Here is a 27446-nt window from a genome sequence, read left to right as displayed (position 1 = left end):
CACAGGTGCTTACATTATTTAACATGGCCACTGACGGAGCTTATTTAGCCAATATACAGTTGAAGTGTTGTTTAACCAGTTAAACTTGTACAGCCCCAATCCTTACATTAACCACAGCATCCTTACATTAACATTCAACATTTTAGTAGACACTCTTAGCCAGAGCGACCGGATAGGTGTTGTAAAATGTCTTGTTTTACAGGATCAGCCATAGTAGTACAGCTCCCCTGGAGCAAATAAGGGTTAAGTGTCTTGCTCAAGGGTACAGATTTTTTACTTTGTCGGCTCAGGTATTTGAATCAGCAACCTTTTGATTACTGGCCCAATGCGCTAACCACTAGGCTATCCGTCAGTTAAGTGCCTTGATCAATGGCACATCAACAGATGTTTCACCTAGATGGCTCAGAGATTCAAACAAGCAACCTTTCAGTTACTGGCCCAACGCTCTTAACTACCTACCAGGACTATCTACCTGATAAGTCCCCCATCCTTACATTAACTACCCCATCCACTGACTGACTGACTGATTGAGAAGCAAGTATCCACAGTTCCAGGGATACAGCAGAGCAGCTACACGTCCCCTCTCTCCCTCCCTACTTCATCTAAGTTAACCATCTGTGAAAGAGGAGGGGAGATGTGTTCATACTTTAGTGCGGTGTTCAGTGTAGCAAAATGGCCCGTCTTCATAATCGAGAGGTGCTTCCAATTATTGCTTAATGTAGCACGGCGTCACAGTGCACTATTCTGTCCAGCAGCAGCAGCAGCATAGACCTAGGATGGGTTTTACCTCCTTTACATTTTCCCCTGAAAACAGGACCATCCAGTTGTTGGAGACTCGGGAGAGGGTGGCCAGACCATCAGACCCTCAGCCATGCCTGCTTATTCGTGCACGATCACAACTCAACACCACACCTACCCTCCTTTGGTTAAATTTGAATCTGCTCATTTTTAAGAAAGCGGCCTGGCTCCCTACCCTGAAAAAAAACGAAGGATCTTAAATGGTTCTTCCTTAGCTCTCAAGGTTCTTTGGATAACTCTTTACTGATAAAGGGACATTTATATGTTTTGTAATAACAAGAAACTAAATAGATGAAGATAAGTATTTCCGATGACATCATCATTCAATTAATAGACAATTATTAGGCAATTAGTTGCCTACTCATAATTGGTTAAAATCACACGATGCACACCGATGATGTCATTGGAAATGCTTATCTTTTAGAATTTTTACTACAAAACATGGAAATGCGCAATTTTCACATGTTGATATTGGGGTGGTGCTGGAGATTATGAATACAAAGTAGAAAATGTTTGCTATTTCCCTGGGGTTCTTTATGTGGCATCTATGGTTTTTCAGTCTAAATATATGGAAGTCCCTTTTATAGCACACAGCAAATTGGCCAGGATTAACTAGTATTGATTCAAGTTAAATAAACACTGTAAATAGTTACATTAACACTTAGTGGTGTAAAAGAAGCCCAGTGTTGGTGTTAATAACCAGAGTTGAACCAAAAAATGCCTATCATTATCTTATTGCCCAGCATGAAGGTTTCTTTTTACAAATGTTTGTTTCAATACACAGTACCAGTCAAAGGTTTGGACACACCTACTCATTCAAGGGTTTTTCTTTATTTTTACTATTTTTTCTATATTTTAGAATAATAGTGAAGACATTAAAACTATGAAATAACACATATTGAATCATGAAGTAACCAAAAATAGTGTTTAACAAATCAAAATATATTTTATATTTGAGATTCTTCAAAGTAGCCACCCTCTGCCTTGATGACAGCTTTGCACACTCTTGGCATTCTCTCAACCAGCTTCATGAAGTAGTCACCTGGATTGCATTTCAATTAACAGGTGTGCCTTGTTAAAATTAATTTGGGGAATTTCTTTCCTTCTTTATGCTTTTGAGCCAATCAGTTGTGTTGTGACAAGGTAGGGGTGGTATACAGAAGATAGCCCTATTTGGTAAAATACCAAGTCCATATTATAGCAAAAACAGCTCAAATAAGCAAAGATAAACGACAGTCCATCTTTAGCCATGAAGGTCAGTCAATCCAGAAAATTTCAAGAACGTTGAAAGTTTCTTCAAGTGCAGTTGCAAAAACAAGCTCTATGATGAAACTCGCTCTCCTGAGGACTGCCACAGGAATGGAAGACCCATAGTTACCTCTGCTGCAGAGGATAAGAGTTACCAGCTTCAGAAATTTCAGCCCAAATAAATGCTTCAGAGGTCAAGTAACTGACACATCTCAACATCAACTGTTCAAAGGAGACTGCGTGAATCAGGCCTTCGTGGTTGAATTGCTGCAAAGAAACCACTACTAAAGGACACCAACAAGAAGAAGAGTCTTGCTTGGGCCAAGAAACACGAGCAATGGACATTAGACCAATGAAAATCTGTCCTTGGTCAGATGAGTCCAAATTTGAGATTTTGGGTTCCAATCGCCGTGTCTTTGTGAGACGCAGAGTAGATGAATGGTTGATCTCCGCATGTGTAGTTCCCACCGTGAAGCATGGAGGAGGAGGTGTGGTGTGTGGGGGTGCTTTGCTGGTGACACTTGGTGATTTATTTAGAAATCAAGGCACACTTAACCAGCATGGGTACCACAGCATTCTGCAGCAATATGCTATCCCACCTGGTTTGCTCTTAGTGGGACTATCATTTGTTTTTCAACAGGACAATGACCCAAAACACACCTCCAGGCTGTGTAAGGAATATTTGACAAAGAAGGTGATTGATGGAGTGCTGCATCAGATGATCTGGCCTCCACAATCACCCGACCTCAACCCAATTGAGACGGTTTGGGATGAGTTGGACCGCAGACGGAAGGAAAAGCAGCCAATAAGTGCTCAGCATATGTGGGAACTCCTTCAAGACTGTTGGAAAAGCATTCTAGGTGAAACCGGTTAAGAGAATGCCAAGAGTGTGCAATGCTGTCATCAAGGCAAAGGGTAGCTACTTTGAAGAATCTCAAATATAAAATATATTTTGATTTGTTAAACACTATTTTTGGTACCTACATGATTCCATGTGTGTTATTTCATAGATTTGATGTCTTCACTAATATTCTACAATGTAGAAAATACTAAAAATAAAGATATACCCTTGAATGAGTAGGTGTGTCCAAACTTTTGACTGGTTATATTTATGTTTTTGCATGTACATTGATTGATTAATTAATCTTATGGTACTCAAACATAAATAACATACATTTCTACAAACTATTTCCATATTTTACTTGGACTTATTGCACCTGTTACTGAAATGGTTCTTCCAATGTAGATGTTTGGGTAGTCTCATATCAGTTTCATTGCTTAGTCTTCCCAACCCTGGCAGTCATTCTGAATTCAGGATGCGGGTGAATACAAATTCCAAATGTTGGATATCCCCGCTCTGGATTCCACTAAGAATTACACATCACTTTGCAAGCCAACATGATATGACTTGCAGGCCTGATGTGCCCTGTAAACTATGAGTTTCAGGTCACTGTATTATGTTAAAACTAGGCCCTCAAAAGAAAGCCTTACAAAATATGTAACTGTATGGCTCTGTAACGGGCTTCCTCCTTCTCCTCATCCGAAGAGGAGTAGCAGGGATTTGACCAAAATGCAGCGGGTTGTGAATACATATTGATTTAATAGACAAAACGGAAAAACACGACAAACACTTGAATTACAAAACAAATAAACGAATGTAGACAGACCAGGGGCCTGTTGCACAAAACTAGGATAAGGGATTAAGCCAGGATATCTTGGTGATCCTGGCTCAATTGATCCGTAATCCGGTTGCACTAAAGATGGATAGGGGGCAGGAGGATATGTTATGGTATAAATTACCATGGAGATTTATTCTGTGGAGCTAGCCTGCTCCAGACCAGGCTAAATTCCAGGATCTATTTAATCTCATCCCTAATGTCAGTCAGCAGTCACCACAAATGGAAACCAATAGTTATTTCACTGCTCACTATACATTGTTATCACATATAACTAGACCCACTGTTATTATTTAAACGTTTGTGATCATTAATTTCAATGATTTTGGATAAAAAATGATTTTTAGATGATGTTGCTATCATTAGATAATTTAGTTTCCCATAGACTATAAGGCTATATATAAAATGATAGAATATTAGGGCCACAGAGGGGAAAAAAACACAAGTCATAATATTGTAACCAGTTGTTTTAAAGGAGGACAGTTGTTAAAATGACAGATGTGGGGCATTTCGTGAAATTGTACTTCAGTATGGTTTCATAAACAAAGACATGCTGATGTGCCAGAATATTAAGTATCACATTGTCATAAGTATCAAAACTGTAAAAACAATATGTAGCTTTTCTGCAGAAAGAACCAGCCTCATAAATTTATGACTTTATCCTTTTTCTTCAGTGTGGCCCTAGTACTCTGTCATATAAACAAATACACATTCCATATGAATATAAAAACACAATGTGTAACATTATGTTCCTTTATTGAATAAGGACAAAACAAAGCAGGTAAACCATCAGCTCCTTTCGAAACTGAAGTCAGTGACTCTACAAGATGGAAAGCACAGAATCCAAGCATATTATACAAAATGATACATACACATTCAAAGGTCTGTATATAACACACCCTGCATGTCTGCACACTAAAATAAATGCAGGACAAATCCATACACATCAACTGAACAGACAAATGAATGGATGCAGTAGCCTCCCTGCAGCCTTGTATTACACACAGTATACCGCACAAACATCATAAGAGGCCAAATTCGTCAAAAAACGAACCCAAAAAAAACCAAATTCCTCTGCCACCGCAGGACATATTTAACCAAAATTGAAAGCACACATACTAACTAAAATAATTCAACACATATTGGTCCCTCAGCAGCCGACCACTGTCGTCATCAGGGAAGATTGCCGGATTGTCCCAGTCCATGGCTGGTGGCACTCTGGGGGCCATCTCCTTCCTCAGGCAGGCCACATTGTGGAGGACAGCACAAGCCACAGTAATATCACATGCCCTAACAGGGCTGACCCTTAATTTGTGAAGGCAGTGAAAGCGTGCCTTCAGGAGGCCAAAGGTCATTTCAACTCTGGCCCTGGTCCTGGCATGGGCATGGTTGTAGGCCTGCTGTGCTTCCTGGGGGTCTGTGAAAGGTGTCAGGAGAAAAGGCTGGCAGCCATACCCCCTGTCTCCCAGCAACACACCAGAGAATTCACCTGTCAACACAAAATCTCATCATTACTACCTCATAAACACAGTGATATTCTTGACACAGCCATGATGGTTATAAATAGGGGTTGTGTGGCTTACCTTGTGATAGGCACTGATAGATTTCAGAGGCCCGAAAGATTCTGGAGTCATGGACTGAGCCAGGCCATTTTGCCACAACATTGCTGATCACACAGTCAGCATTGCAGACCATCTGAAATCATAAGATGAGGAATATTACACCAATCAATGCACATCACTGGCAATGCAGAGTGTTCGTCAATGGACAATATCAAAAAGTTATGTTCACCTGAACATTAATGCTGTGAAAGGATTTCCTATTCACAAAATCGGCCTCATGGGCACCTGAGGGGGCTTTTATCCTTATGTGTGTGCAGTCCACTGCACCAATGACATTGGGGAAACCTGTCACACAAAGTAATGAGTATCCTACTATGTGTTAACAGTTGTCCTGTAATTTGTAGATCCTCTTACCTGCAATCCTATAGAACTCCTCTTTGATGTCACAGAGTCTTCTGTGGCCAGGGAAGGAGATGAAGACATCTGCTAATGCTTTGATAGCCAGACACACACTCCTTATTGTGCGGCAAATTGTGGCCTTGTTCAGCTGTTCTGCATCCCCCACTGAGTACAGGAAGGCTCCACTAGCAAAAAAGCGCAAGGCCACACAAACCATTTGCTCCACACTCAGTGCATGGCTCCGTGCAGTGCGGTGCTTAATCCTGGGACCCAGTAGTCTGCATAGATACCTGATGCCATCTGCAGAAAACCTGTATCTTTCATATAGATGGTCATCAGGGAAGGCCAGTGGGTCCAACCGGTCCCTGAAGACCCTTTCTCGCCTGAAGGCTCTCCTCAGCACAAGTGCTTCTTCATCCACCACATCTCGCACGAATGGGCATGCCATTGTCAGAGCAGAAAGGAACACACAATTTTGGGCCTTCATATAGGCTAGTGGCCACACCTGGTGCTGGGGGGGTGGGCAAAAGAGGGCGATGCCTTATAACGATGACTTGGTTGTACTGATTGCTGGGAAAATAAAAAAAACCTTAGAAAGATGCCACCGTCCTGTGTGCTCACAATAAGAGCTCATATGTCATGGCTCACTTGACTTTACGAGAATATACCTAATTTTTATTTTGAGCTGTGTCATCTTCTTGGAGCTGGGGGAGGAAAGAAAAATAATGATTAATACATTTGTGTTACAGTTAGCATACAGTGTACATTGAAGGCATATCTCACCTCCCTCTCAAGTTTTTTTATTTCAAGGTCCAGTTTCCTAATTGTCCTCTTTTTTATTTCGGACTCCAGTGCAAGATTTTCCATCTTTTTCTTCTTGTACTGAATGTCTATGTCTGCCAGTTCTATTTGGCGCCGGAGGTGGTTGCCATACAACTTTCTGATAGCTTGTGAGCTCTGTGAACACAATACAATTAGCGCAGCTGGAATTTGGCAGGATGTGGTGTCCTTTTATTAATACGCACTATGTTGCCAGGCTGGTTTTCCCACTGTATAGCATCTGGGTCCTGTAAAAGAAATTAGATTTTTTGATTTTGATGAGGACTCCTCACCATTGTAGAGTAAATAGTACTTTCACAGTCTTAACATGATACCTCATGCCTTCTGGAATCCAGAGAGATGGTCTCCTCCTCATCATCGTCTCCATCATGTGCTGTTGCTGCTGCACTGGGGCCTTCACCCTATCACATTTAATCGGATTCATATTGAAGCTAGTAGACAAGACATGCCAGGCCTACAGTATGCCTTTGATGGAGTACTCACTGGATCAGCATCGTCTGGTGCTTGTGCTGGTGGCTCTAACAGGAACACAGTGCTGCCAGACACTGCAAGGCAATAGGTAAACCAAAGTCAGACAGTCCAAATTGATTCAATATGAATGTGGTTGTATCCCATGTAGAGATGGAAGGACATACCTTGAATGAAGCGGGTGGCATCTTGGGAAGAACCTATGCTCGTCTCTTTCCCCCCAGGGATCCCCTCTAAGACGGGCCTGCCTTTATTTAGTTTCAAGGCCATGTCCTCTGCTGGGGTAAGGTCAGCCTTTGGTGACCCACCACCCGTGCCTTGTCTGTGGGTATTCTTTTTCACTGCTAAAACAGTACAGACAATGTGTGAGCAGGCACCTTCTGGGTACAATATATGCTTGTGCTTTGTTAAATATTAGTCAGGGACCATACCATTCTGCAGAATGTTCTTGTATTTGATTTTGACCTGCTGCCATGTCCGTTTTGGCCCGTTCATGTTTAATCTACACACACACACACATTTAATGGAGTCACACTGCAAAAAATTACTTGGTATTTTTGTCTTGTTTTCAGTAAAAATATCAAAAAATGTATCATAGCTTTATACAGTGTGATGGAGTTACTTTACACAATTTCACTCATATCTGCAGTGCATTTCAATTAAAAATTTAACCGTTTCATAATTACAGTACAACTGCATTTTTGGAGATGTGAATTAAATATTTGAATTGTAATTGTGATGTTTCAGCGGAGCGGTGAGTGTGTAATTGTGCACTACTTACGCATTCAGGCGGTCTGCAATACTTTGCCACGCTTTTTCTCTTTGCTTTATCACTGTGGCGGTGTTGCCTTTCTTCTTAATTATATCTTTTACCTCCTCGTATGCCTCCATGAGGATTTGTGCTTCCGACGGGGAAAAGTACGCGGCTCTAGTTGCCATGGTAAATCAGTTAATCTGTGATCTGTGGCGGGGTCTATTTGAGTGAGCCGTGAGCGCGCACCTATCCAGGATTGGTTTCACCTGGCTTAATGAATCCGTGTCTGCTCATCCTGGCTTGGTCTTTGTGCAACCAATTAAGCCTGGACGCACATGTTTTGGCTTCATTGAGCTCAGCTGAGTCATTTATCCCGGATGTCTTGATTCTACTTTTGTGCAACAGGCCCCAGGACACGAACTTACATACGACGTGAAGAACGCATGAACCAGGAAAACAGACTACATAAAACGAACGAACTAACAAAAACCGGAACAGTCCCGTGTGGCGTAACATACTGACACAGGAGACAACCACCCACAACGAACACTGTGAAACAACCTACCTAAATATGACTCTCAATTAGAGGAACGCCAAACACCTGCCTCTAATTGAGAGCCATACCAGGCAACCCTTAAACCAACATAGAAACAGACAACATAGAATGCCCACCCAAACTCACGTCCTGACCAACTAACACATACAACAAACTAACATAAATAGGTCAGGAACGTGACAGGCTCAGTTGCTAGAGCATGGCACTTGCAATGCTGGAGTTGTGGGTGCGATCCCAATGGGGAACCAGTTTGAAAAAGTGCATCTTATGAAACTTAATGCATGTAATTCAAATGACCACATATTCACTTAGGATTGCACTTGGTGAAGGCCAGGACAAAAAAAAAATATGGAAAAAAAAACATGTCTCTATCACTAGTAAACACAGTCATGGGTGGTACTGGGAACTCTAAAATTCACTTGAAAGGATCCCTGGAAAATAAGGCTTAAAAACCTACAGCAGGCTATTTATCAATCAATAAATCACATTTATAAAGCCCTTTTTACATCAGCAGATGTCACCAAGTGCTATACAGAAACCCAGCCTAAAACCCCAAACAGCAAGCAATGCAGATGTAGAAGCACGGTGGCTAGGAAAAACTCCCTAGAAAGGGAGGAACCTAGGAAGAAACCTAGAGAGGAACTTTAGAGATGCTTTGAGGGGTTGCCAGTCCTCTTCTGGCTGTGCCGGGTGGAGATTATAAGAGTACATGGCCATTAAGCCCGATTGTTCTTCAAGATGTTCAATGTTCATAGATGAGCAGCAGGGTTGTAGAGGGTGCAACATGTCAGTATCTCAGGAGTAAATGTAATTTGGTTTTTCATAGCTGAGCATTCAGAGGTGTGTTAGAGAGAGAAAGAGACAGAGAGAGTCAAAAACAGCAGGTCCGGTCCAAGGTAGTACAGTTTGTCCGGTGAACAGGTCGATAGTTTTTTATATTTTGGCTTTTTCAAGAGAGGCTTTATTACTGCCACTTTTAGTGAGTTTGGTACACATCCGGTGGATAGAGATCTGTTTGTTATGTTCAACATAGGAGGGCCAAGCACATGAAGCAGCTCTTTCAGTAGTTTAGTTGGAATAGGATCCAGTATGCAGCTTGAAGGTTTAGAGGCCATGATTATTTTCATCATTGTGTCAAGAGATATAGTACTAAAACACTTAAGTGTCTCTCTTGATCCTAGGTCCTGGCAGAGTTGTGCAGACTCAGGACAGCTAAGCTTTGGAGGAATACGCAGATTTAAAGAGGAGTCCGTAATTTGCTTTCTAATGATCATGATCTTTTCCTCAAAGAAGTTCATGAATTTATTACTGCTGAAGTGAAAGCCATCCTCACTTGGGGAATGCTGCTTTTTAGTTAGCTTTGCAACAGTATCAAAAATACATTTTGGATTGTTCTTATTTTCCTCAATTAAGTTGGAAAAGTAGGATGATCGAGCAGCACTGAGGGCTCTTCGATACTGCACGGTACTGTCTTTCCAAGCTAGTTGGAAGACTTCCAGTTTGGTGTGGCGCCATTTCCGTTCCAATTTTCTGGAAGCTTGCTTCAGAGCTCGGGTATTTTCTGTATACCAGGGAGCTCGTTTCTTATGACAAATGTTTTTAGTATTTAGGGGTGCAACTGCATCTAGGGTATTGCGCAAGGTTAAATTCAGTTCCTCAGTTAGGTGGTTAACTGATTTTTGTCCTCTGGCGTCCTTGGGTAGGCAGAAGGAGCCTGGAAGGGCATCAAGGAATCTTTGTGTTGTCTGAGAATTTATAGCACGACTTTTGATGCTCCTTGGTTGGGGTCTGAGCAGATTATTTTTTGCGATTGCAAGTGCTATATGTTGGCATTTATGTCTACATGTTGGGCTTTTGTCCTGCAAGCTACCATCAAAACAGGCTCAATATTCAAGTACATTTTTCAAATAAACTTACTAGCCTAGAGGATAATTATTATTAATACTTTATTTTTTAACTTTCCACTGGCACTGACACCCAATGGGATGGATGTGAATTATGGTTTTGGGTTCGTCAAAAACACCAGGGCCTAATGACGCCTCTGCTTCTAGCAACAACTCAAGGAAAACAGATAAGTAGATATGGTGAACCACAAGTCTTGCATCATCAAGGTGAACGTTAACAGAAACCAATTCTACACACTAATATCACTGGCTTGGGTGTGTAGAGACTTAAGCAGAAGCAGAGATAGCAGTGTGCATTATCAGAGAGACATACAGACATCTCTTGAAAGAAGAATGTATTGGGTCATAAAGCTCAGCATTCTACTGGCTGTTCTGATCAGAACCATCCTTACACGCCAGTACATCATGAGAGAGGGGGAAAGTTAACGCACTTCAGGTCATTTTGTAGGAGACTACTGCTTGATCTTCAGTTCCACAGCTAATGGGAGCCTGCTGCTTTGGAATTAAATTAACCCAGTTGAGAATTCCACCCTGGTAGCGAAGTTTAGGGATCGACTGAAACTGACTAGGGGTTCGACAGATTCAAATCTCTGGATCAACAATCTCAATCGGTCAGACTCTGGACAGTACAGGGTGGTGTGCTCGAGAGATCGCAGGGTGTCATACCAGGACACCACTGACATCTTAGTCTGCAGTGCTTTCAATAAACAGAAGTCTCTGCATGCTGATGTAGGAGAGACAGTAAAGCTACAGTGTGAGGGTGCAAGTGGTGGTGAAAACATCACAGTCCAGTGGTTCTGGGAGGACACCAGAGTAATGGACAAAGTGTTGGCTGAGAACAGCTCCTCTCTCCACATCACCAACCACACTGTAAAGGACCTGGCCAATTACACATGCGTAGTACTGGACGGACAGCTTTGTGTTTCCAGCCAAATGTTTAATCTGAGACATGAGACACAGTATGTTATTTTCTCAGTGGGAAAATAGGCTGTACTGCCCTGCTTTATCACTGATGGGTATGCATTCTGGGACACCTCATTAAAAGCAAGGGAAACAGATGTATGTGACAGATGGAAGAATATCAGGGAACTACTCCCTGGTCTTCCCATCACTGATGCTCAACCACTCAGGGACTTTGAGTTCTCTGAGTTTGGCCACCTAAACAGAATACGCTTTGAACTCCTGTTGTCCCCCAAGTCTGACCCGCTCACAGAATTATTCTCAGAGGGAGATGAGGTTGTTCTCAACTGTAACTCTAATCGCAATGTGTCTGCCAGGGTGGTGTGGTACAGACGGACTGCTCAGGTTGACAAAGTCATTCTGGACACAAAATATAAACAACCACATTTGCCTCATCATCTCAATGCATCTCACCCTCACTCCTTTCTGGCACTCTCTAACCTCTCATTGGCGGACAGTGGGGAGTACTGGTGTGCTGTCTTCTATGACAAAGTGTGTGTATCAGTAACTAAGACCCTCTTGCTGGAGTGGGACCCATTTGGCATCGACTCCACATTCTACAGAGTGTACTCTTCACTGATGGGCTGTGCTCTGCTGGGGATGGTCTGTGCTGTGATCATTCTGATCGTGATGATCAGGAGAAAAAAGGACTGCAGCTCAGACTCAGGGACAGCGGAGCAGCAGAGTGGAAGAGGAGAGAGAAGAGAGTGAAGAGAGAAGTAGAGAGAGTGAAGACAGAAGAAAGTGAAGAGAGAGAGAGGAAGATAAAGAGATCTGTGAGTAAAGTTTGAAGGAGCAACATGTAATATTTTAGTCATTATTTATATTCACTCATGGTTGTTGAAGGACACTGCTTAGAAATGCCTAAAATGGCTTAGTACTGCTTTCTTACCTTATCATAATCCCAAAAATGTTACCAAGGACGTGAAGAAGTATTTCTGATGTTCTTGCTTTTGCTATTGTTGTCAACTTTGAGAATGAAAACCCATCATAAAACAAAATGATGTACACCCACTTGTGGTAAAAAAGTTCAAGCGACGTTTTTCTCTTGTGGATTACTATTCATTTGCGACTGTTTATGTTTAGCAGTATTTGCAGGTGAAAATGTTACATGTATACCCTATAAAGGTGAAACTTTATTAGTAAGCAAGGAAATGTCCACTGTGTAAGACTTGATATAAAGTATGTTGGACGAGAGAATAAAAACTCAAGCACGAAGAACTAATGTAACAGTAAATAGCCTTGTCCAAGCCACAACGACCTATAGGGCAGGAGCCAATACATTTCTCCTGTTTCTGTAGTGCGAGGCAGCTTAATGTAAAACCACACCTCCTCGACAGAACACTAGTCTGTCATCTTATCACAGATGTACCGTATGTAACAGTAGAAATATAGATCAAAGTCAACAACAAAAATGTTTAATTCACTGTAAATATGGACTCCGCACTGCTTCAACTGTACCCTGCTCTGACGTTCAAATAATTGTTAGATAGTTTAATAGAAACAATGTCATATGAAAGATTTGTCACACCCTGATCTGTTTCACCTGTCTTTGTGATTGTCTCTACCCCCCTTCAAGTGTCGCCCATCTTCCCCATTATCCCCTGTGTATTTATACCTGTGTTCTCTGTTCGTCTGTTGCCAGTCAACCAGCGTTTTTGCCTCAGCTCCTGCTTTTCCCAGTCTCTCTTTTTCTCGCCCTCCTGGTTTTGACCCTTGCCTGTCCTGACTCTGAGCCGCCTGCCGGACCACTCTGCCTGACCCTGAGCCTGCCTGCCGACCTGTACCTTTGCCCCACCTCTGGTTTACTGACCCCTGCCTGCCTTGACCTGTTCTATCAAAGGCACATGGTCGACAAGCGCACTGAATGCATGGTCAACAATGGTCCTTTTAAATGGAATTTCCCTGATGTTTGCAGAGATCACAAATGATTAGTTAGTAACAGAATGAAATGTATATCTCTAAACTTTTCCTAATCCCTAATCTTCTTTTCTTCATTAATTCTGACTTTCTTTCTTCTTACACGGAACCCAAACCGGCTGCGCGCGTGCGCCATCGTGCATAAATGTATTTTGTCCCCCCACACCAAACACGATCACGACACGCAGGTTAAAATATCAAAACAAACTGTGAACCAATTACAATACTTTGGGGACAGGTCGAAAAGCATTAAACATGTATGGCAATTTAGCTAGCTTGCACATGCTAGCTAATTTGTCCTATTTAGCTGGCTTGCTGTTGCTAGCTAATTTGTCCTGGGATATTTACTTGAAATGCACAAGGTCCTCTACTCCGACAATTAATCCACACATCCCCTCTCTCCACTGGGATTCTCTGCCTCTAACCCTATTACAGGGGCTGAGTCACTGGCTTACTGGTGCTCTTTCATGCCGTCCCTAGGAGGGGTGCGTCACTTGAGTGGGTTGAGTTACTGACGTGATCTTCCTGTCTGGGTTGGCGCCCCCCCTTGGTTTGTGCTGTGGTGGAGATCTTTGTGGGCTATACTCGGCCTTGTCTCAGGATTGTAAGTTGGTGGTTGAAGATATCCCTCTAGTGGTGCGGGGGCTGTGCTTTGGCAAAGTGGGTGGGGTTATATCCTTCCTGTTTGGCCCTGTCCGGGGGAATCATCGGATTGGGCCACAGTGTCTCCTGACCCCTCCTGTCTCAGCCTCCAGTATTTATGCTGCAGTAGTTTATGTGTCGGGGGGCTAGGGTCAGTTGGTTATATCTGGAGTACTTCTCCTGTCTTATCCAGTGTCCTGTGTGAATTTAAGTATGCTCTCTCTAATTCTCTCCTTCTCTCTTTCTTTCTCTCTCTCGGAGGACCTGAGCACTAGGACCATGCGTCAGGACTACCGGGCATGATGACTCCTTGCTGTCACAAGTCCACCTGGCCTTGCTGCTGTTCCAGTTTCAACTGTTCTGCCTGCGGTTATGGAACCCTGACCTGTCCACCGGACGTGCTACCTGTCCCAGACCTGCTGTTTTCAACTCTTAATGATCGGCTATGAAAAGCCAACTGACATTTATTCCTGATTATTATTTGACCATGCTGGTCATTTATGAACATTTTGAACATCTTGGCCATGTTCTGTTATAATCTCTACCCGGCACAGCCAGAAGAGGACTGGCCACCCCTCATAGCTTGGTTCCTCTCTAGGTTTCTTCCTAGGTTTTGGCCTTTCTAGGGAGTTTTTCCCAGCCACCGTGCTTCTACACCTGCATTGCTTGCTGTTTGGGGTTTTAGGCTGGGTTTCTGTACAGCACTTTGAGATATTAGCTGATGTACGAAGGGCTATATAAAATAAAATAAATAAACTTGACATAAAAAAGTCAATCGAATCGTTTCTAGTCATCTCTCCTCCTTCCAGGCTTTTTCATCTTTGAACTTATATGGTGATTGGCATCTAAACTTTCATAGTATTACCACAACGACCGGCAAAACAGTTCATCTTTCAATCACCCACGTGGGTATAACCAATGAGGAGATGGGTACCTGCTTCTATAAACCAATGAGGAGATGGGAGAGGCAGGACTTGCAGCGTGATCTGCGTCAGAAATAGGAACGACTTCTATTTTAGCCCGTGGCAACGCAGACGCTTGTTGGTGCACGTGAGCAGTGTGGGTGCAATAATTGAATAACATGGATTTCTAAATTTATTTTGCAACACTCGCGCACGCGACGTGTCCGGTCTGGTCAGCATGTTAGCTGTGACGCCAGTGGCTTTAAGCCCCGTCGGTGCCCAGTAGAGAAGTGCACCCATGCAGAGATACATTAGGCAAAAAAAATTGCACACTGAGGAAGCCAATTTGATCAATATTTAGTATGAGCCCACCTTGGTTACTACAAGCTTCACTCCATTGCTCTACGTGTGTGCGTGCACATGGGTGGTGTGGGATTTTTGTAGTAGCGGACACCTTTTGGTGACATGATAACCTCGCCGGTCCCACTCCCATTCACAAGGGGGTGATAGAAAAGTTGTTTTTATTTTTGCCTTTCCTTGCTAGTAGTAGCTAGCTGGCAGCCTGACTAGCTGGCAGCCTGACTAGCTGGCAGCCTGACTAGCTGGCAGCCTGACTAGCTGGCAGCCTGACTAGCTAGCTGGCTTTACCCTGGCTAAAAACATAGCAAGCTAGCTAGTCTTTTTTGCTTCCCATGTTAAATAATTAAGGTGAAATAATCAGATTTACAATAAAATAATATACCCTGACAAATATTCTTATACTTTCCGGTGTAACCTAAAACATTATCACAGTTTGATATACTGCTTGTGTATTAATTCCCATATCCACTAGAAATAGAACATCATCGTGTTTTGGTCAGGGAGGAAAAAAGCACATGGCTACAGCCATCTACCATTTCACAATAGCCTGTAAGCCTTCTAAACAAAATACTTTTTGGGGTGAATTCTAGTTGGTTATAAATGCAAAATAGGCTACTTAGATGAATATCCTATGTAGCCTATATATCAGCTCAAGAGACCAAGCGACAACACTGCCCCCACGGCTGCGGAAGGAATGATACGGCGGGTGTCAATTGTCAGGTAATTAAATAGTATGTTGAATGCTGGAGCATATTACAAGGAGACTCTCCTTTTGTGACAAAAAAAGACATTGCAACACTCCGAATCTTGCGTCTGCGTAGAGCTTGTAGTAAGCTTCAGCTGTGCTCCTAAAGCTTTAAGAGGGATACACAACATTGTGCACAAAAAACCCAGCCTTAGCACACCTTTTGAAACTGGCACTTCTTATTAAGGCTTCGTCCCAAATTGCACCCTATTCCAAATATAGTTCTCTGGTCAAAAGTAGTGCATTAAGTAGAGAATAAGGTACCATTTGGGACGCAGACCACAACTTTATTGTCCCACACTGTATAGGCCCTATGGCTTCATATTACACATATAGAATGTCTCTCACCTGAACTACTGTATATAAAGCATATTACATATGAAATAGTATGACATCAACAATGTGCTGCTTTTTCACTCTCGATCAAACATCACTGGAGCTGCAAAGAGAATTAAAAATGGGACAATGCTAGCCTCAACAAACTCTGGCTCGCTTACTTGCTAACTATGTACCAGTGGTCCTGTACGATTATTCATGTAGCCTACTTCATCCAAACTGTGTCATCTGTGCAAAACTCAGGCAGCATTGTCTCCAGAGTTTCCCTGTTAATGGAACACAGTGTTATGCTGTACTTGGCTTTGACCATACTTTATAGCCAGGCCGCACCACTCCCACCCTCTTTCTCCCCCCTCTCTTTCTTTCTCTGCCCCTCTCACTTCCAGCCTCACTCACCCTCGATACCGCTCTCTATCTCCCCCTCCACCCTCTCTCTCCTCTCTCAACCCCCATCTTCACTCTGACAGTTCTCTGGCCCCTAGCCTCTTAAATCCTGCAAAATGAATCTATTTCATCATCCATAACTTCCACCACTCAACACTAGGACATTTCAAATCAAATCAAATCAAATTTTATTAGTCACATACACATGGTTAGCAGATGTTAATGCGAGTGTAGCGAAATGCTTGTGCTTCTAGTTCCGACAATGCAGTAATAACCAACAGTAATCTAACCTAACAATTCCACAACTACTACCTTACACACACACACAAGTGTAAAGGGATAAAGAATATGTACATAAAGATATATGAATGAGTGGTGGTACAGAACGGCATGGCAGATGCAGTAGATGGTATAGAGTACGGTATATACATATGAGATGAGTACTGTAGGGTATGTAAACATAAAGTGGCATAGTTTAAAGTGGCTAGTGGTACATGTATTACATAAAGATGGCAAGATGCAGTAGATGATATAGAGTACAGTATATACATATGAGATGGGTAATGTAGGGTATGTAAACATTGTATTAAGTGGCATTGTTTAAAGTGGCTAGTGGTACATTTTTACATAATTTCCATCAATTCCCATTTTTAAAGTGGCTGGAGTTGAGTCAGTATGTTGGCAGCGGCCGCTAAATGTTAGTGGTGGCTGTTTAACAGTCTGATGGCCTTGAGATAGAAGCTGTTTTTCAGTCTCTCGGTCCCTGCTTTGATGCACCTGTACTGACCTCGCCTTCTGGATGATAGCGGGGTGAACAGGCAGTGGCTTGGGTGGTTGTTGTCCTTGATGATCTTTATGGCCTTCCTGTGACATCGGGTGGTGTAGGTGTCCTGGAGGGCAGGTAGTTTGCCCCTGGTGATGCGTTCTGCAGACCTCACTACCCTCTGGAGAGCCTTACGGTTGTGGGCGGAGCAGTTGCCGTACCAGGCGGTGATACAGCCCGACAGGATGCTCTCGATTGTGCATCTGTAGAAGTTTGTGAGTGCTTTTGGTGACAAGCCGAATTTCTTCAGCCTCCTGAGGTTGAAGAGGCGCTGCTGCGCCTTCTTCACAACGCTGTCTGTGTGGGTGGACCAATTCAGTTTGTCCGTGATGTGTACACCGAGGAACTTAAAACTTTCCACCTTCTCCACTACTGACCCGTCGATGTGGATAGGGGGGTGCTCCCTCTGCTGTTTCCTGAAGTCCACAATCATCTCCTTTGTTTTGTTGACGTTGAGTGTGAGGTTATTTTCCTGACACCACACTCCGAGGGCCCTCACCTCCTCCCTGTAGGCCGTCTCGTCGTTGTTGGTAATCAAGCCTACCACTGTAGTGTCATCCGCAAACTTGATGATTGAGTTGGAGGCGTGCATGGCCACGCAGTCGTGGGTGAACAGGGAGTACAGGAGAGGGCTCAGAACGCACCCTTGTGGGGCCCCAGTGTTGAGGATCAGCGGGGTGGAGATGTTGTTACCTACCCTCACCACCTGGGGGCGGCCCGTCAGGAAGTCCAGGACCCAGTTGCACAGGGCGGGGTCGAGACCCAGGGTCTCGAGCTTGATGACGAGTTTGGAGGGTACTATGGTGTTAAATGCTGAGCTGTAATCGATGAACAGCATTCTCACATGGGTATTCCTCTTGTCCAGATGGGTTAGGGCAGTGTGCAGTGTGGTTGCGATTGCGTCGTCTGTGGACCTATTGGGTCGGTAAGCAAATTGGAGTGGGTCTAGGGTGTCCGGTAGGGTGGAGGTGATATGGTCCTTGACTAGTCTCTCAAAGCACTTCATGATGACGGAAGTGAGTGCTACGGGGCGGTAGTCGTTTAGCTCAGTTACCTTAGCTTTCTTGGGAACAGGAACAATGGTGGCCCTCTTGAAGCATGTGGGAACAGCAGACTGGGATAAGGATTGATTGAATATGTCCGTAAACACACCAGCCAGCTGGTCTGCGCATGCTCTGAGGACGCGGCTGGGAATGCCGTCTGGGCCTGCAGCCTTGCGAGGGTTAACACGTTTAAATGTTTTACTCACCTCGGCTGCAGTGAAGGAGAGCCCGCAGGTTTTGGTAGGGGGCCGTGTCAGTGGCACTGTATTGTCCTCAAAGCGGGCAAAAAAGTTGTTTAGCCTGTCTGGGAGCAAGACATCCTGGTCCGCGACGGGGCTGGTTTTCTTTTTGTAATCCGTGATTGACTGTAGACCCTGCCACATACCTCTTGTGTCTGAGCTGTTGAATTGCGACTCGATTTTGTCTCTGTACTGAGACTTAGCCTGTTTGATTGCCTTGCGGAGAGAATAGCTACACTGTTTGTATTCGGTCATGCTTCCGGTCACCTTGCCCTGGTTAAAAGCAGTGGTTCGCGCTTTCAGTTTCACGCGAATGCTGCCGTCAATCCACGGTTTCTGGTTTGGGAATGTTTTTATCGTTGCTGTGGGTACGACATCGTCAATGCACTTCCTAATGAACTCGCTCACCGAATCAGCATATTCGTCAATATTGTTGTTGGACGCGATGCGGAACATATTCCAATCCGCGTGATCGAAGCAGTCTTGAAGCGTGGATTCAGATTGGTCGGACCAGCGTTGAACAGACCTGAGCGCGGGAGCTTGTTGTTTGAGTTTCTGTTTGTAGGCTGGAATCAACAAAATGGAGTCGTGGTCAGCTTTTCCGAAAGGGGGGCGGGGGAGGGCCTTATAAGCGTCGCGGAAATTAGTATAACAATGGTCTAGGGTTTTTCCAGCCCTGGTAGCACAATCGATATGCTGATAGAATTTAGGGAGTTTTGTTTTTAGATTAGCCTTGTTAAAATCCCCAGCTACGATGAATGCAGCCTCAGGGTGTGTGGTTTCCAGTTTACAAAGAGTCAGATAAAGTTCGTTCAGGGCCATCGATGTGTCTGCTTGGGGGGGAATATATACGGCTGTGATTATGATTGAAGAGAATTCCCTTGGTAGATAATGCGGTCGACATTTGATTGTGAGGAGTTCTAGATCAGGTGAACAGAATGACTTGAGTTCCTGTGTGTTGTTATGATGATCACACCACTTCTCGTTAATCATAAGGCATACCCCCCCGCCCCTCTTCTTACCGGAAAGATGTTTGTTTCTGTCGGCGCGATGCATGAAGAAACCAGCTGGCTGCACCGACTCCGTTAGCGTCCCTTGAGTTAGCCATGTTTCCGTGAAGCAGAGCACGTTGCAATCCCTGATGTCTCTCTGGAATGCTACCCGTGCTCGGATTTCATCAACCTTATTGTCAAGAGACTGGACATTGGCGAGTAGTATGCTAGGGAGTGGAGCGCGATGTGCCCGTCTCCGAAGCCTGACCACGAGACCGCCTCGTTTGCCCCTTTTTCGGCGTCGCACAGGGTCGCCGGCTGGGATCAGATCCATTGTATTGGGTGGAAGGCAAAACACTGGATCCGTTTCGGGAAAGTCATATTCCTGGTAGGAACGATGATGAGTTGACGTTAATCGTATATTCAGTAGTTCCTCCCGACTGTATGTAATGAAACCTAAGATTACCTGGGGTACCGATGTAAGAAATAACACGTAAAAAAACAAAATACTGCATATTTTCCAAGGAACGCGAAGCGAGGCGGCCATCTCTTTTCGGCGCCGGAAGAGACCAAAGGGGAGACTCAAAGGAAACTGCATTTAGATCCAAGCAAATGCTAATCTAGGCCTATTTAAGGAAAAAAAGTTTCCATTTACATGGAAATACATTTTGTGAGGTCAACATACAAAATACCCAAATTCAATACACTATAACACAACATATACTGCAATACAGCAACGTTGGAAAGTGAGCACACGCACAGTCCCTGTGGTAAAATGTCCGGCCATGTATTGAGCTCACGTTATGTCCTACAGATGTCGTATCTTAATTTGAGCCAGTTTGCTACAGCAGGAAAATAATCCTGCAGCAACAGAAAATGTGAATAATTATGTGGATTATAATTAATTGTCATTGTTGTAGAGGTTGATACATTTTTCTATAGGAAAAATCAAGTCTGACATTTTAAAGTGGAAATTACAAACATTAGAAGCCTTTTAAAACCTTGCATACAATACAAGTTTGCACTTTAAAGGAAACTTCTCAACAACAAAAGAGTGATCAAATGAATATAGCGTAGCAGTCGGACGCCTATGTGTCATGTCCCATCCCGTCCCATGTATATATCGTTTTCTTCGGATAAATTTCGGATATATATTTTATATTTTTAATCTCAATTTCCATCTACTGACTGAACATACTCTCCTGCAACCTGCCTCACCCAATGTGGTACGGATCTGCAATTTTTTTTTACACTTTTACACGGAACCCCCATCAGAAGCTAGCCAGCTAACTAGCAAAAAGCTAGTAGTCAGTTAGCCACTGCTAGCGGTCCTCACCGTTAACTCGGACATCAGCCAGCCTCAGCCTGGTCAATTTCCTGCCAGTCTGCACAGTGCGATATCAACCCAGAGCATATCGGACTGCTTTTTCTCTACCACATCTCCGGATTCCAACCGCAAGCTCTAAACCTTAACACCGGATCATTGCAGCTAGCTACCTGCTATCCTAGTGGCTACACCTTGCTAACGTCACTGTCCAGAAGCAACCACCAGTTAGACTGGAGCGAGCCTTGAGCTAGGCCCATCTCCCGGCTAGCTGAAGATGTCCTTCAGACAATTCTTGGGCTACAATACATATTTTGCCAATTGGCCTGGACCCTTTTACTGCCAACATGGAGCCCCGCCATCACGACGGGGGTACCGACGTAACCGTCCGAGGGTGTCTCAACAGGCTATTCTGTTACAATGTCACCGAAGAACCATCTGCAACCCCCAGACCGCTAGCTTTTCTGAATGCTGTGTCGCCTGCTCACCTAGAGCAGTAGTGGCTGCTGAACTGCACCCTGACTCACCTATTGCTGCTCTTTTGACCCTATGATCACTCGGCTACACAGCTGATGCCCTCTGGACTGTTTCAATAACAATCTGGACCCTCTCTTCCTAAAATTATCCGCCGCAATAGTTGAAACCCCCATTACTAGCCTGTTCAACCTCTCTTTCATATCATCTGAGATCCCTAAAGATTGAAAAGCTGCCGCGGTCATCCCCCTCTTCATAGGGGGAGACACTCTAGATCCAAAATGTTACAGACCTATATCTAGCCTACCCTGCCTTTCTAAAGTCTTCAAAAGCCAAATTAACAAACAGATCACCGACCATTTCGAATCCCACCATACCTTCTGCACTATGAAATCTGGTTTCCGAGCGGGTTATGGGTGCACCTCAGCCACGGTCAAGGTCCTAAACGATATCATAACAGCCATTGATAAAAGACAAAGCTGTGCTGCCATCTTTATCAACCTGACCAAGGCTTTCGACTCTGTCAATCACCACATTCTTATCGGCAGACTCAACAGCCTTGGTTTCTCAAATGACTGCCTCGCCTGGTTCACCAACTACTTCTCAGATAGAGTTCAGTGTGTCAAATCGGAGGGCCTGTTGTTCGGACCTCGGGCAGTCTCTATGGGGGTGCCACAAGGTTCAATTCTCGGGCTGACTCTTTTCTCTGTATGCATCAATGATGTCGCTCTTGCTGCTGGTGATTCTCTGATCCACCTCTACGCAGACGACACCATTCTGTATACTTACGACCCTTCTTTTGCAACGTGCTAACAAACCTCCAGAGAAGCTTCAATGCCATACAACACTCCTTCTGTGGCCTCCAACTGCTCTTAAATGCAAGTAAAATTAAATGCATGCTCTTCAACCGATCGCTGCCTGCACCTGCCCGCCCGTCTAGCATCACTACTCTGGACGGTTCTGACTTAGAATATGTGGACAACTACAAATACCTAGGTGTATGGCAAGACTGTAAACTCTCCTTCCAGACTCACATTAAGCATCTCTAATCCAAAATTAAATCTAGAATCGGCTTCCTATTTCGCAACAAAGCATCCTTCACTCATGCTACCAGAAATACCCTCGTAAAACTGACTATCCTACCGTTCCTTGACTTCGGAAATGTCATTTACAAAATAGCCTCCAACACTCTACTCAGCAAATTGGATGTCAGGCTTGTAACTTCCAAAACAAATAAGAAATATCAGTTTTAGTACAGGAACACAGTCTGGAAATTTGTGTATGCGCGCCCGATGAAGACAGAACGCACCTGCTAAAATTGGTTTCCTATTTAATATACTTCTTTCCGTAAGAAATATTATAGTTTGATTACATTTTAGGGTATCTGAGGAGTGAATAGAAATGTATTTTGACTTATTGAAACAAAGTTTAGGGGTAGATTTTTGGATTCCTTTCTTTGTATGTTAAACAAGTGGATTACTCAAATCGATGGCGCCAACTAAACAGACTTTTTGGGATATAAATAAGGATTTTATCTAACAAAACGACACTACAGGTTATAACTGGAACCCTTTGGATGACAAATAAGAGGAAGATTTTCAAAAAGTAACTGAATATTTAATCGCTATTTGTGAATTTATGAAACCTGTGCCGGTGGAAAAATATTTTGATGTGGGGCGCTGTCCTCAAACAATCGCATGGCATGCTTTCGCTGTAAAGGCTACTGTAAATCGTACAGTGCAGTTAGATTAACAAGAATTTAAGCTTTCAACTGATGTAAGACACTTGTATGTACCTAAATGTTTAATATCCATAATTTTCATGATTATTTATTTGTATTGCGCGCCCTCCATATTTCCAGTTTCACCAGAAATATAAAATATATTTGATTTGTTTAACAATTTTTTGGCTACTACATGATTCCATATTTGTTATTTATTAGTTATGAGGTTTTCACTATTATTATACAATGTAGAAAATAGTAAAAATAAAGAAAACCCCTTGAATGAGTAGGTGTGTCCAATCTTTTGACTGGTACTGTAAATATGTCATTTAGTTATATAAATATATTTTATTATTATAAAAACAATGTGTGACACGGCCGGCGGCCCATGGGTCTGTTTTTTTAAATGACTTTTGGGCAATTTCTCTTTTGTCATAACCATCTATATTGAGCATTTGGCTGACCAGTGGGCAACTAACGGCACCCCTACCAAGATGGTCCGGCCCAGTATTCTGATTGGCTTAGCAAAGGTGATGCAAATTGTAATTCAAAGTATAACGCGCATCATCAAAAAGAGTGAGACCCGCTCTGTCATAACAGAAGGTCATGGATCATAAAAAACGTAAAGGTTATGCCCAAAAAGTTAGAGACCAAAGAAAGGGCTCTTTAGGCCGATTCTGCTAAATGTCTGAAATTAACCGACGCTTCTGCAAACGTTTCTAGTTATGCTGGTCCGAGTGCTTTGTCTGTGACAGTAGTGAAGTCAAGGTAGGAAGAAAACAGAGAAAGATACGCACAATAACACAGAATGGTCTTGAATGGTCGCACCTGATCTCGCCTCCTCCCACTTTATATCTTTATTTGTTTGTATTGCACTGTTAAGGAGAGCCCGTGAGTAAGCATTTTGCTGCAACGTTTACATCCTGTATTCTGGGCATGTGACCAATAAACTGTGATTTGATGTGATGACAGCCAGGCATTCATTTTCAAAATAAGTAGTTAGGATTTTATAAGGTATTATAATTATTATATTATTATGTAACCTATTAGGCATTTATTCAGTATTTTTTCTTCTTTAACTAATAAATGTGTTTATTCAGTCACAACTACGGTGTTGCTGGGATCACTACAGGAAGTGTGGTCCCCTGGTCTTCTAGTACCAGTGCCATGAGAAAGGGTGCAAGGAAACCGAGAGAAACACACAGATATACTCCAGTTCTCTAATATGTAATAGTAATTAACTCTAGGGTGGCATATTATATATGAAACAATAATCTTAATTATTTCAACATTTAGACACTTAAAATTGCAAATTAGTTCATATCTCCCTTCATAGCACACATAGTCTATATGGCAGAGTCAAATATAGAGATACATGTCTCTGCATTAGTGTATATTCCATGGTGCTTACCAGACCTGGGGTAGAATTGTATTTAAAATCCTCAGCTATGCTTGATTGAAATTGGGCCACGCCCATCTGGGACTCAAAGTATTTGAAAGATTGATTTGTACCCAGGTCTGATGTTTACCTACCTACAAAACAGACTTCACCTCACCCTGCTCTACACATGCCCTACTCGTTCCTTTCTCCAAGCACATGGATAGAGAAACTCATATAATGTTATTTTTAACAGTCTAAAAACAGGTGTTCCCTCTACCAATTGAGGCAGCAGGGCTAGAGATGTTTTATTTTATTTAACTAGGCAAGTCATTTAAAAACAAATTCTTATTTACAATGACGGCCTACCCCGGCCAAACCCTAACCCGTACGACACTGGGCTAATTGTGTGCTGCCCTATGGGACTCCCATTCAAATCCGGTTGTGAAACAGACTGGAATTGAACCAGGGTCTGTAGTGACACCTATAGCCCTGAGATGCAGTGCCTTAGACCGCTGCACCACTCGGGAGACCATTTGATGGGAGAGTCAACTACAACATTGCTATGAGAAAAAGTCTGTGTCCCAAAACTCTATTCCCTATTTTCAGTGCACTAATTGACCAGGGCCCAAAAAGTAGTGCACTATATATGGAATAGAGTGCCATTTGGGCCGCATCCAATGGGAAGAGAAATCAATGTAGCAAATGTCACCCTATTGTATTCCCTATATAGTGCATCTCTCTCTCTCTCTCTCTCCAATAATGCATTGGCAGTTCTCAGAGTAAAGCAATAGGGGTCTGTTATATCAATGTCATCATTTTGTTATTCAAAACGGACAAAAATTATATTCTGCAATGCCAACATGTTTTCTTTGCAATTAATATAGAAATCCCTGCAACAATATTATTTCCAAACTTTGCTGTGTGAAAGGAAAAATAAATCCATGATGAAGGAAGTAAGATACAGTATATTCACATTATGTACTGGAAGTGATTTAAATTGTCATGATGCCAATCTATATGATTAAATATTGTCTTTACTATGTCAGATGTGAGGAAAATATAGAGTATTTGAGTGTGTGTGTGTGTGTGTGTGTGTGTGTGTGTGTGTGTGTGTGTGTGTGTGTGTGTGTGTGTGTGTGTGTGTGTGTGTGTGTGTGTGTGTGTGTGTGTGTGTGTGTGTGAAGTGAAGGAGTGACTGTCTCATGTAAGGGAACAGTGTTCTTGAAAGTGTTGTTGTGCAGGCATTGATTACCTGCTCTATGGTCAATTATCTGAAACAATCCATCAGCTGCTACACACACTTAGCACAATAGACATAGTCTGGAGAAGAGAGGTGGAAAGAGGACAGAAGAGAGGTGGAAAGAGGAGAGAGGTGGGGAGAAGAGAGGAGAGGGGTGGAAAGAGGAGATACGTGGGGAGAAGAGAGGTGGAAAGAGGAGAGGGGGGGGGAAGTGGGGAGAAGAGAGGAGAGGGGTGGAAAAAGGAGATAAGTGGGGAGAAGAGAGGTGAAAAGAGGAGAGAAGAGAGATGGAAAGAGGAGAGAAGTGGGGAGGAGAGAGGAGAGGGGTGGAAAGAGGAGATAAGTGGGGAGGAGAGAGGTGGAGAGAAGAGAGGAGAGAAGTGGGGAGAAGAGATGCGGGAAGTGAGTTGGAAAGAGGAGAGAAGTGGGGAGAAGAGAGATGGAAAGAGGAGAGAAGAGAGGTGGAAAGAGGAGAGAAGAGCAGTGGAAAGAGGAGAGAAGAGAGGTGGAAAGAGGAGAGAAGAGAAAAGAGAGTTGAGGTGAAGAGAGATGGAAAGAGGAAAAGAGATGTGTAGCGAGGGGAGAAGAGGGGAGAAGAGAGATGGAAAGAGGGGAGAAGAGGGGAGAAGAGAGGTGAAGAGAGGGGAAAAGAGAGGTGAAGAGAGGTGAAGAGAGGGGAAAAGAGAGGGGAAAAGAGGAGAGAAGAGGGAAGAAGAGAGATGGAAAGAGTAGTGAAGAGAGGGGAGGAGAGGGGAGAAGAGAAGTGAAGAGAGGCGGAGAAGGGGGAAGGGAGATGGAGAGATGGAAAGAAGGAAGAAGAGATGGAAAGAGGGGGGAGAAGAGAGGTGGTGAAATGAGAGGTAAACTCCTTCTGTGGGATTTTCAGTACTTCAGCAGAACATTTCCTACAGGTTTTCTCAGGGTTCTATTTAAAGTCCTTTTCTCAAATTGTTCTGAGAACGTTAAGAAAACTTTACATAGAAACCACAAGACAACTTTAGTAACATTCAAAGAACGTTTTAAGAATGTTATTTAATTCTACTTGGTCACAATCCCGGATCCGGGAGCTCCCTCATCAGTAAAAAAGCTGACTAGCATAGCCTAGCATAGCGCCACAAGTAAATACTAGCATCTAAATATCATGAAATCACAAGTCCAAGACACCAGATGAAAGATAAACATCTTGTGACTCCAGCCATCATTTCCGATTTTTAAAATGTTTTACAGCGAAAACACAATATGTATTTCTATTAGCTAACCACGATAGCAAAAGACTCAACCGCATATTTTCACCATTTTTTTACCGCATAGGTAGGTATCACAAATTCGACCAAATAAAGATATAAATAGTCACTAACCAAGAAACAACTTCATCAGATGACAGTCTTATAACAGATTTATTGTATAGCATATGTTTTGTTCGAAGAATTTGCATATATCAGGTATAAATCATAGTTTTACATTGCAGCCACCATCACAAATCTCACCAAAGCAGCTAGAATAACTACAGAGACCAACGTGAAATACCTAAATACTCTTCATAAAACATTTTTGAAAAATACATGGTGTACAGCAAATGAAAGACAAACATCTTGTGAATCCAGCCAATATTTCAGATTTTTTAAGTGTTTTACAGCGAAAACACAATATGGCATTATATTAGCTTACTACAATAGCCAACCACACAACCGCATTCATTCAACGCAACGGTAGCGATAGCGAAAAAACCAGCAAAAGATATAAATTTATTCAC

General features: G+C 43.0%; 1 protein-coding gene across 3 annotated transcripts; it reads right to left on the bottom strand.

Annotated features, from left to right (window-relative positions):
- Positions 1 to 4461: 4461 nt before the first annotated feature.
- On the bottom strand, positions 4462 to 8138 carry LOC139538901 (uncharacterized). Of its 3 annotated transcripts, XM_071341462.1 has the most exons (10): positions 7423 to 8138; positions 7159 to 7335; positions 7007 to 7068; positions 6838 to 6924; positions 6709 to 6750; positions 6467 to 6640; positions 6352 to 6387; positions 5699 to 6253; positions 5306 to 5417; positions 4462 to 5211 (listed from the first exon to the last, which is right to left on the bottom strand). In XM_071341462.1, the coding sequence occupies exons 1-7, from the start codon at positions 7484 to 7486 to the stop codon at positions 6352 to 6354; spliced, it is 642 nt and encodes a 213-aa protein (XP_071197563.1). In that variant the 5' UTR covers positions 7487 to 8138; the 3' UTR covers positions 4462 to 5211; positions 5306 to 5417; positions 5699 to 6253. The 3 variants fall into 3 exon arrangements, with proteins under 3 accessions (XP_071197563.1, XP_071197562.1, XP_071197561.1); XM_071341461.1 differs by having other exon boundaries at positions 6352 to 6640; XM_071341460.1 differs by having other exon boundaries at positions 5699 to 6640.
- Positions 8139 to 27446: the final 19308 nt, after the last annotated feature.

This window comes from Salvelinus alpinus, chromosome 14, assembly GCF_045679555.1.
Source record: "Salvelinus alpinus chromosome 14, SLU_Salpinus.1, whole genome shotgun sequence".
In the NCBI taxonomy this organism is placed as follows: domain Eukaryota; kingdom Metazoa; phylum Chordata; class Actinopteri; order Salmoniformes; family Salmonidae; genus Salvelinus; species Salvelinus alpinus.
Note: the sequence above shows the minus strand (reverse complement) of the source record. Positions and strands in the feature narration are given on the sequence as shown.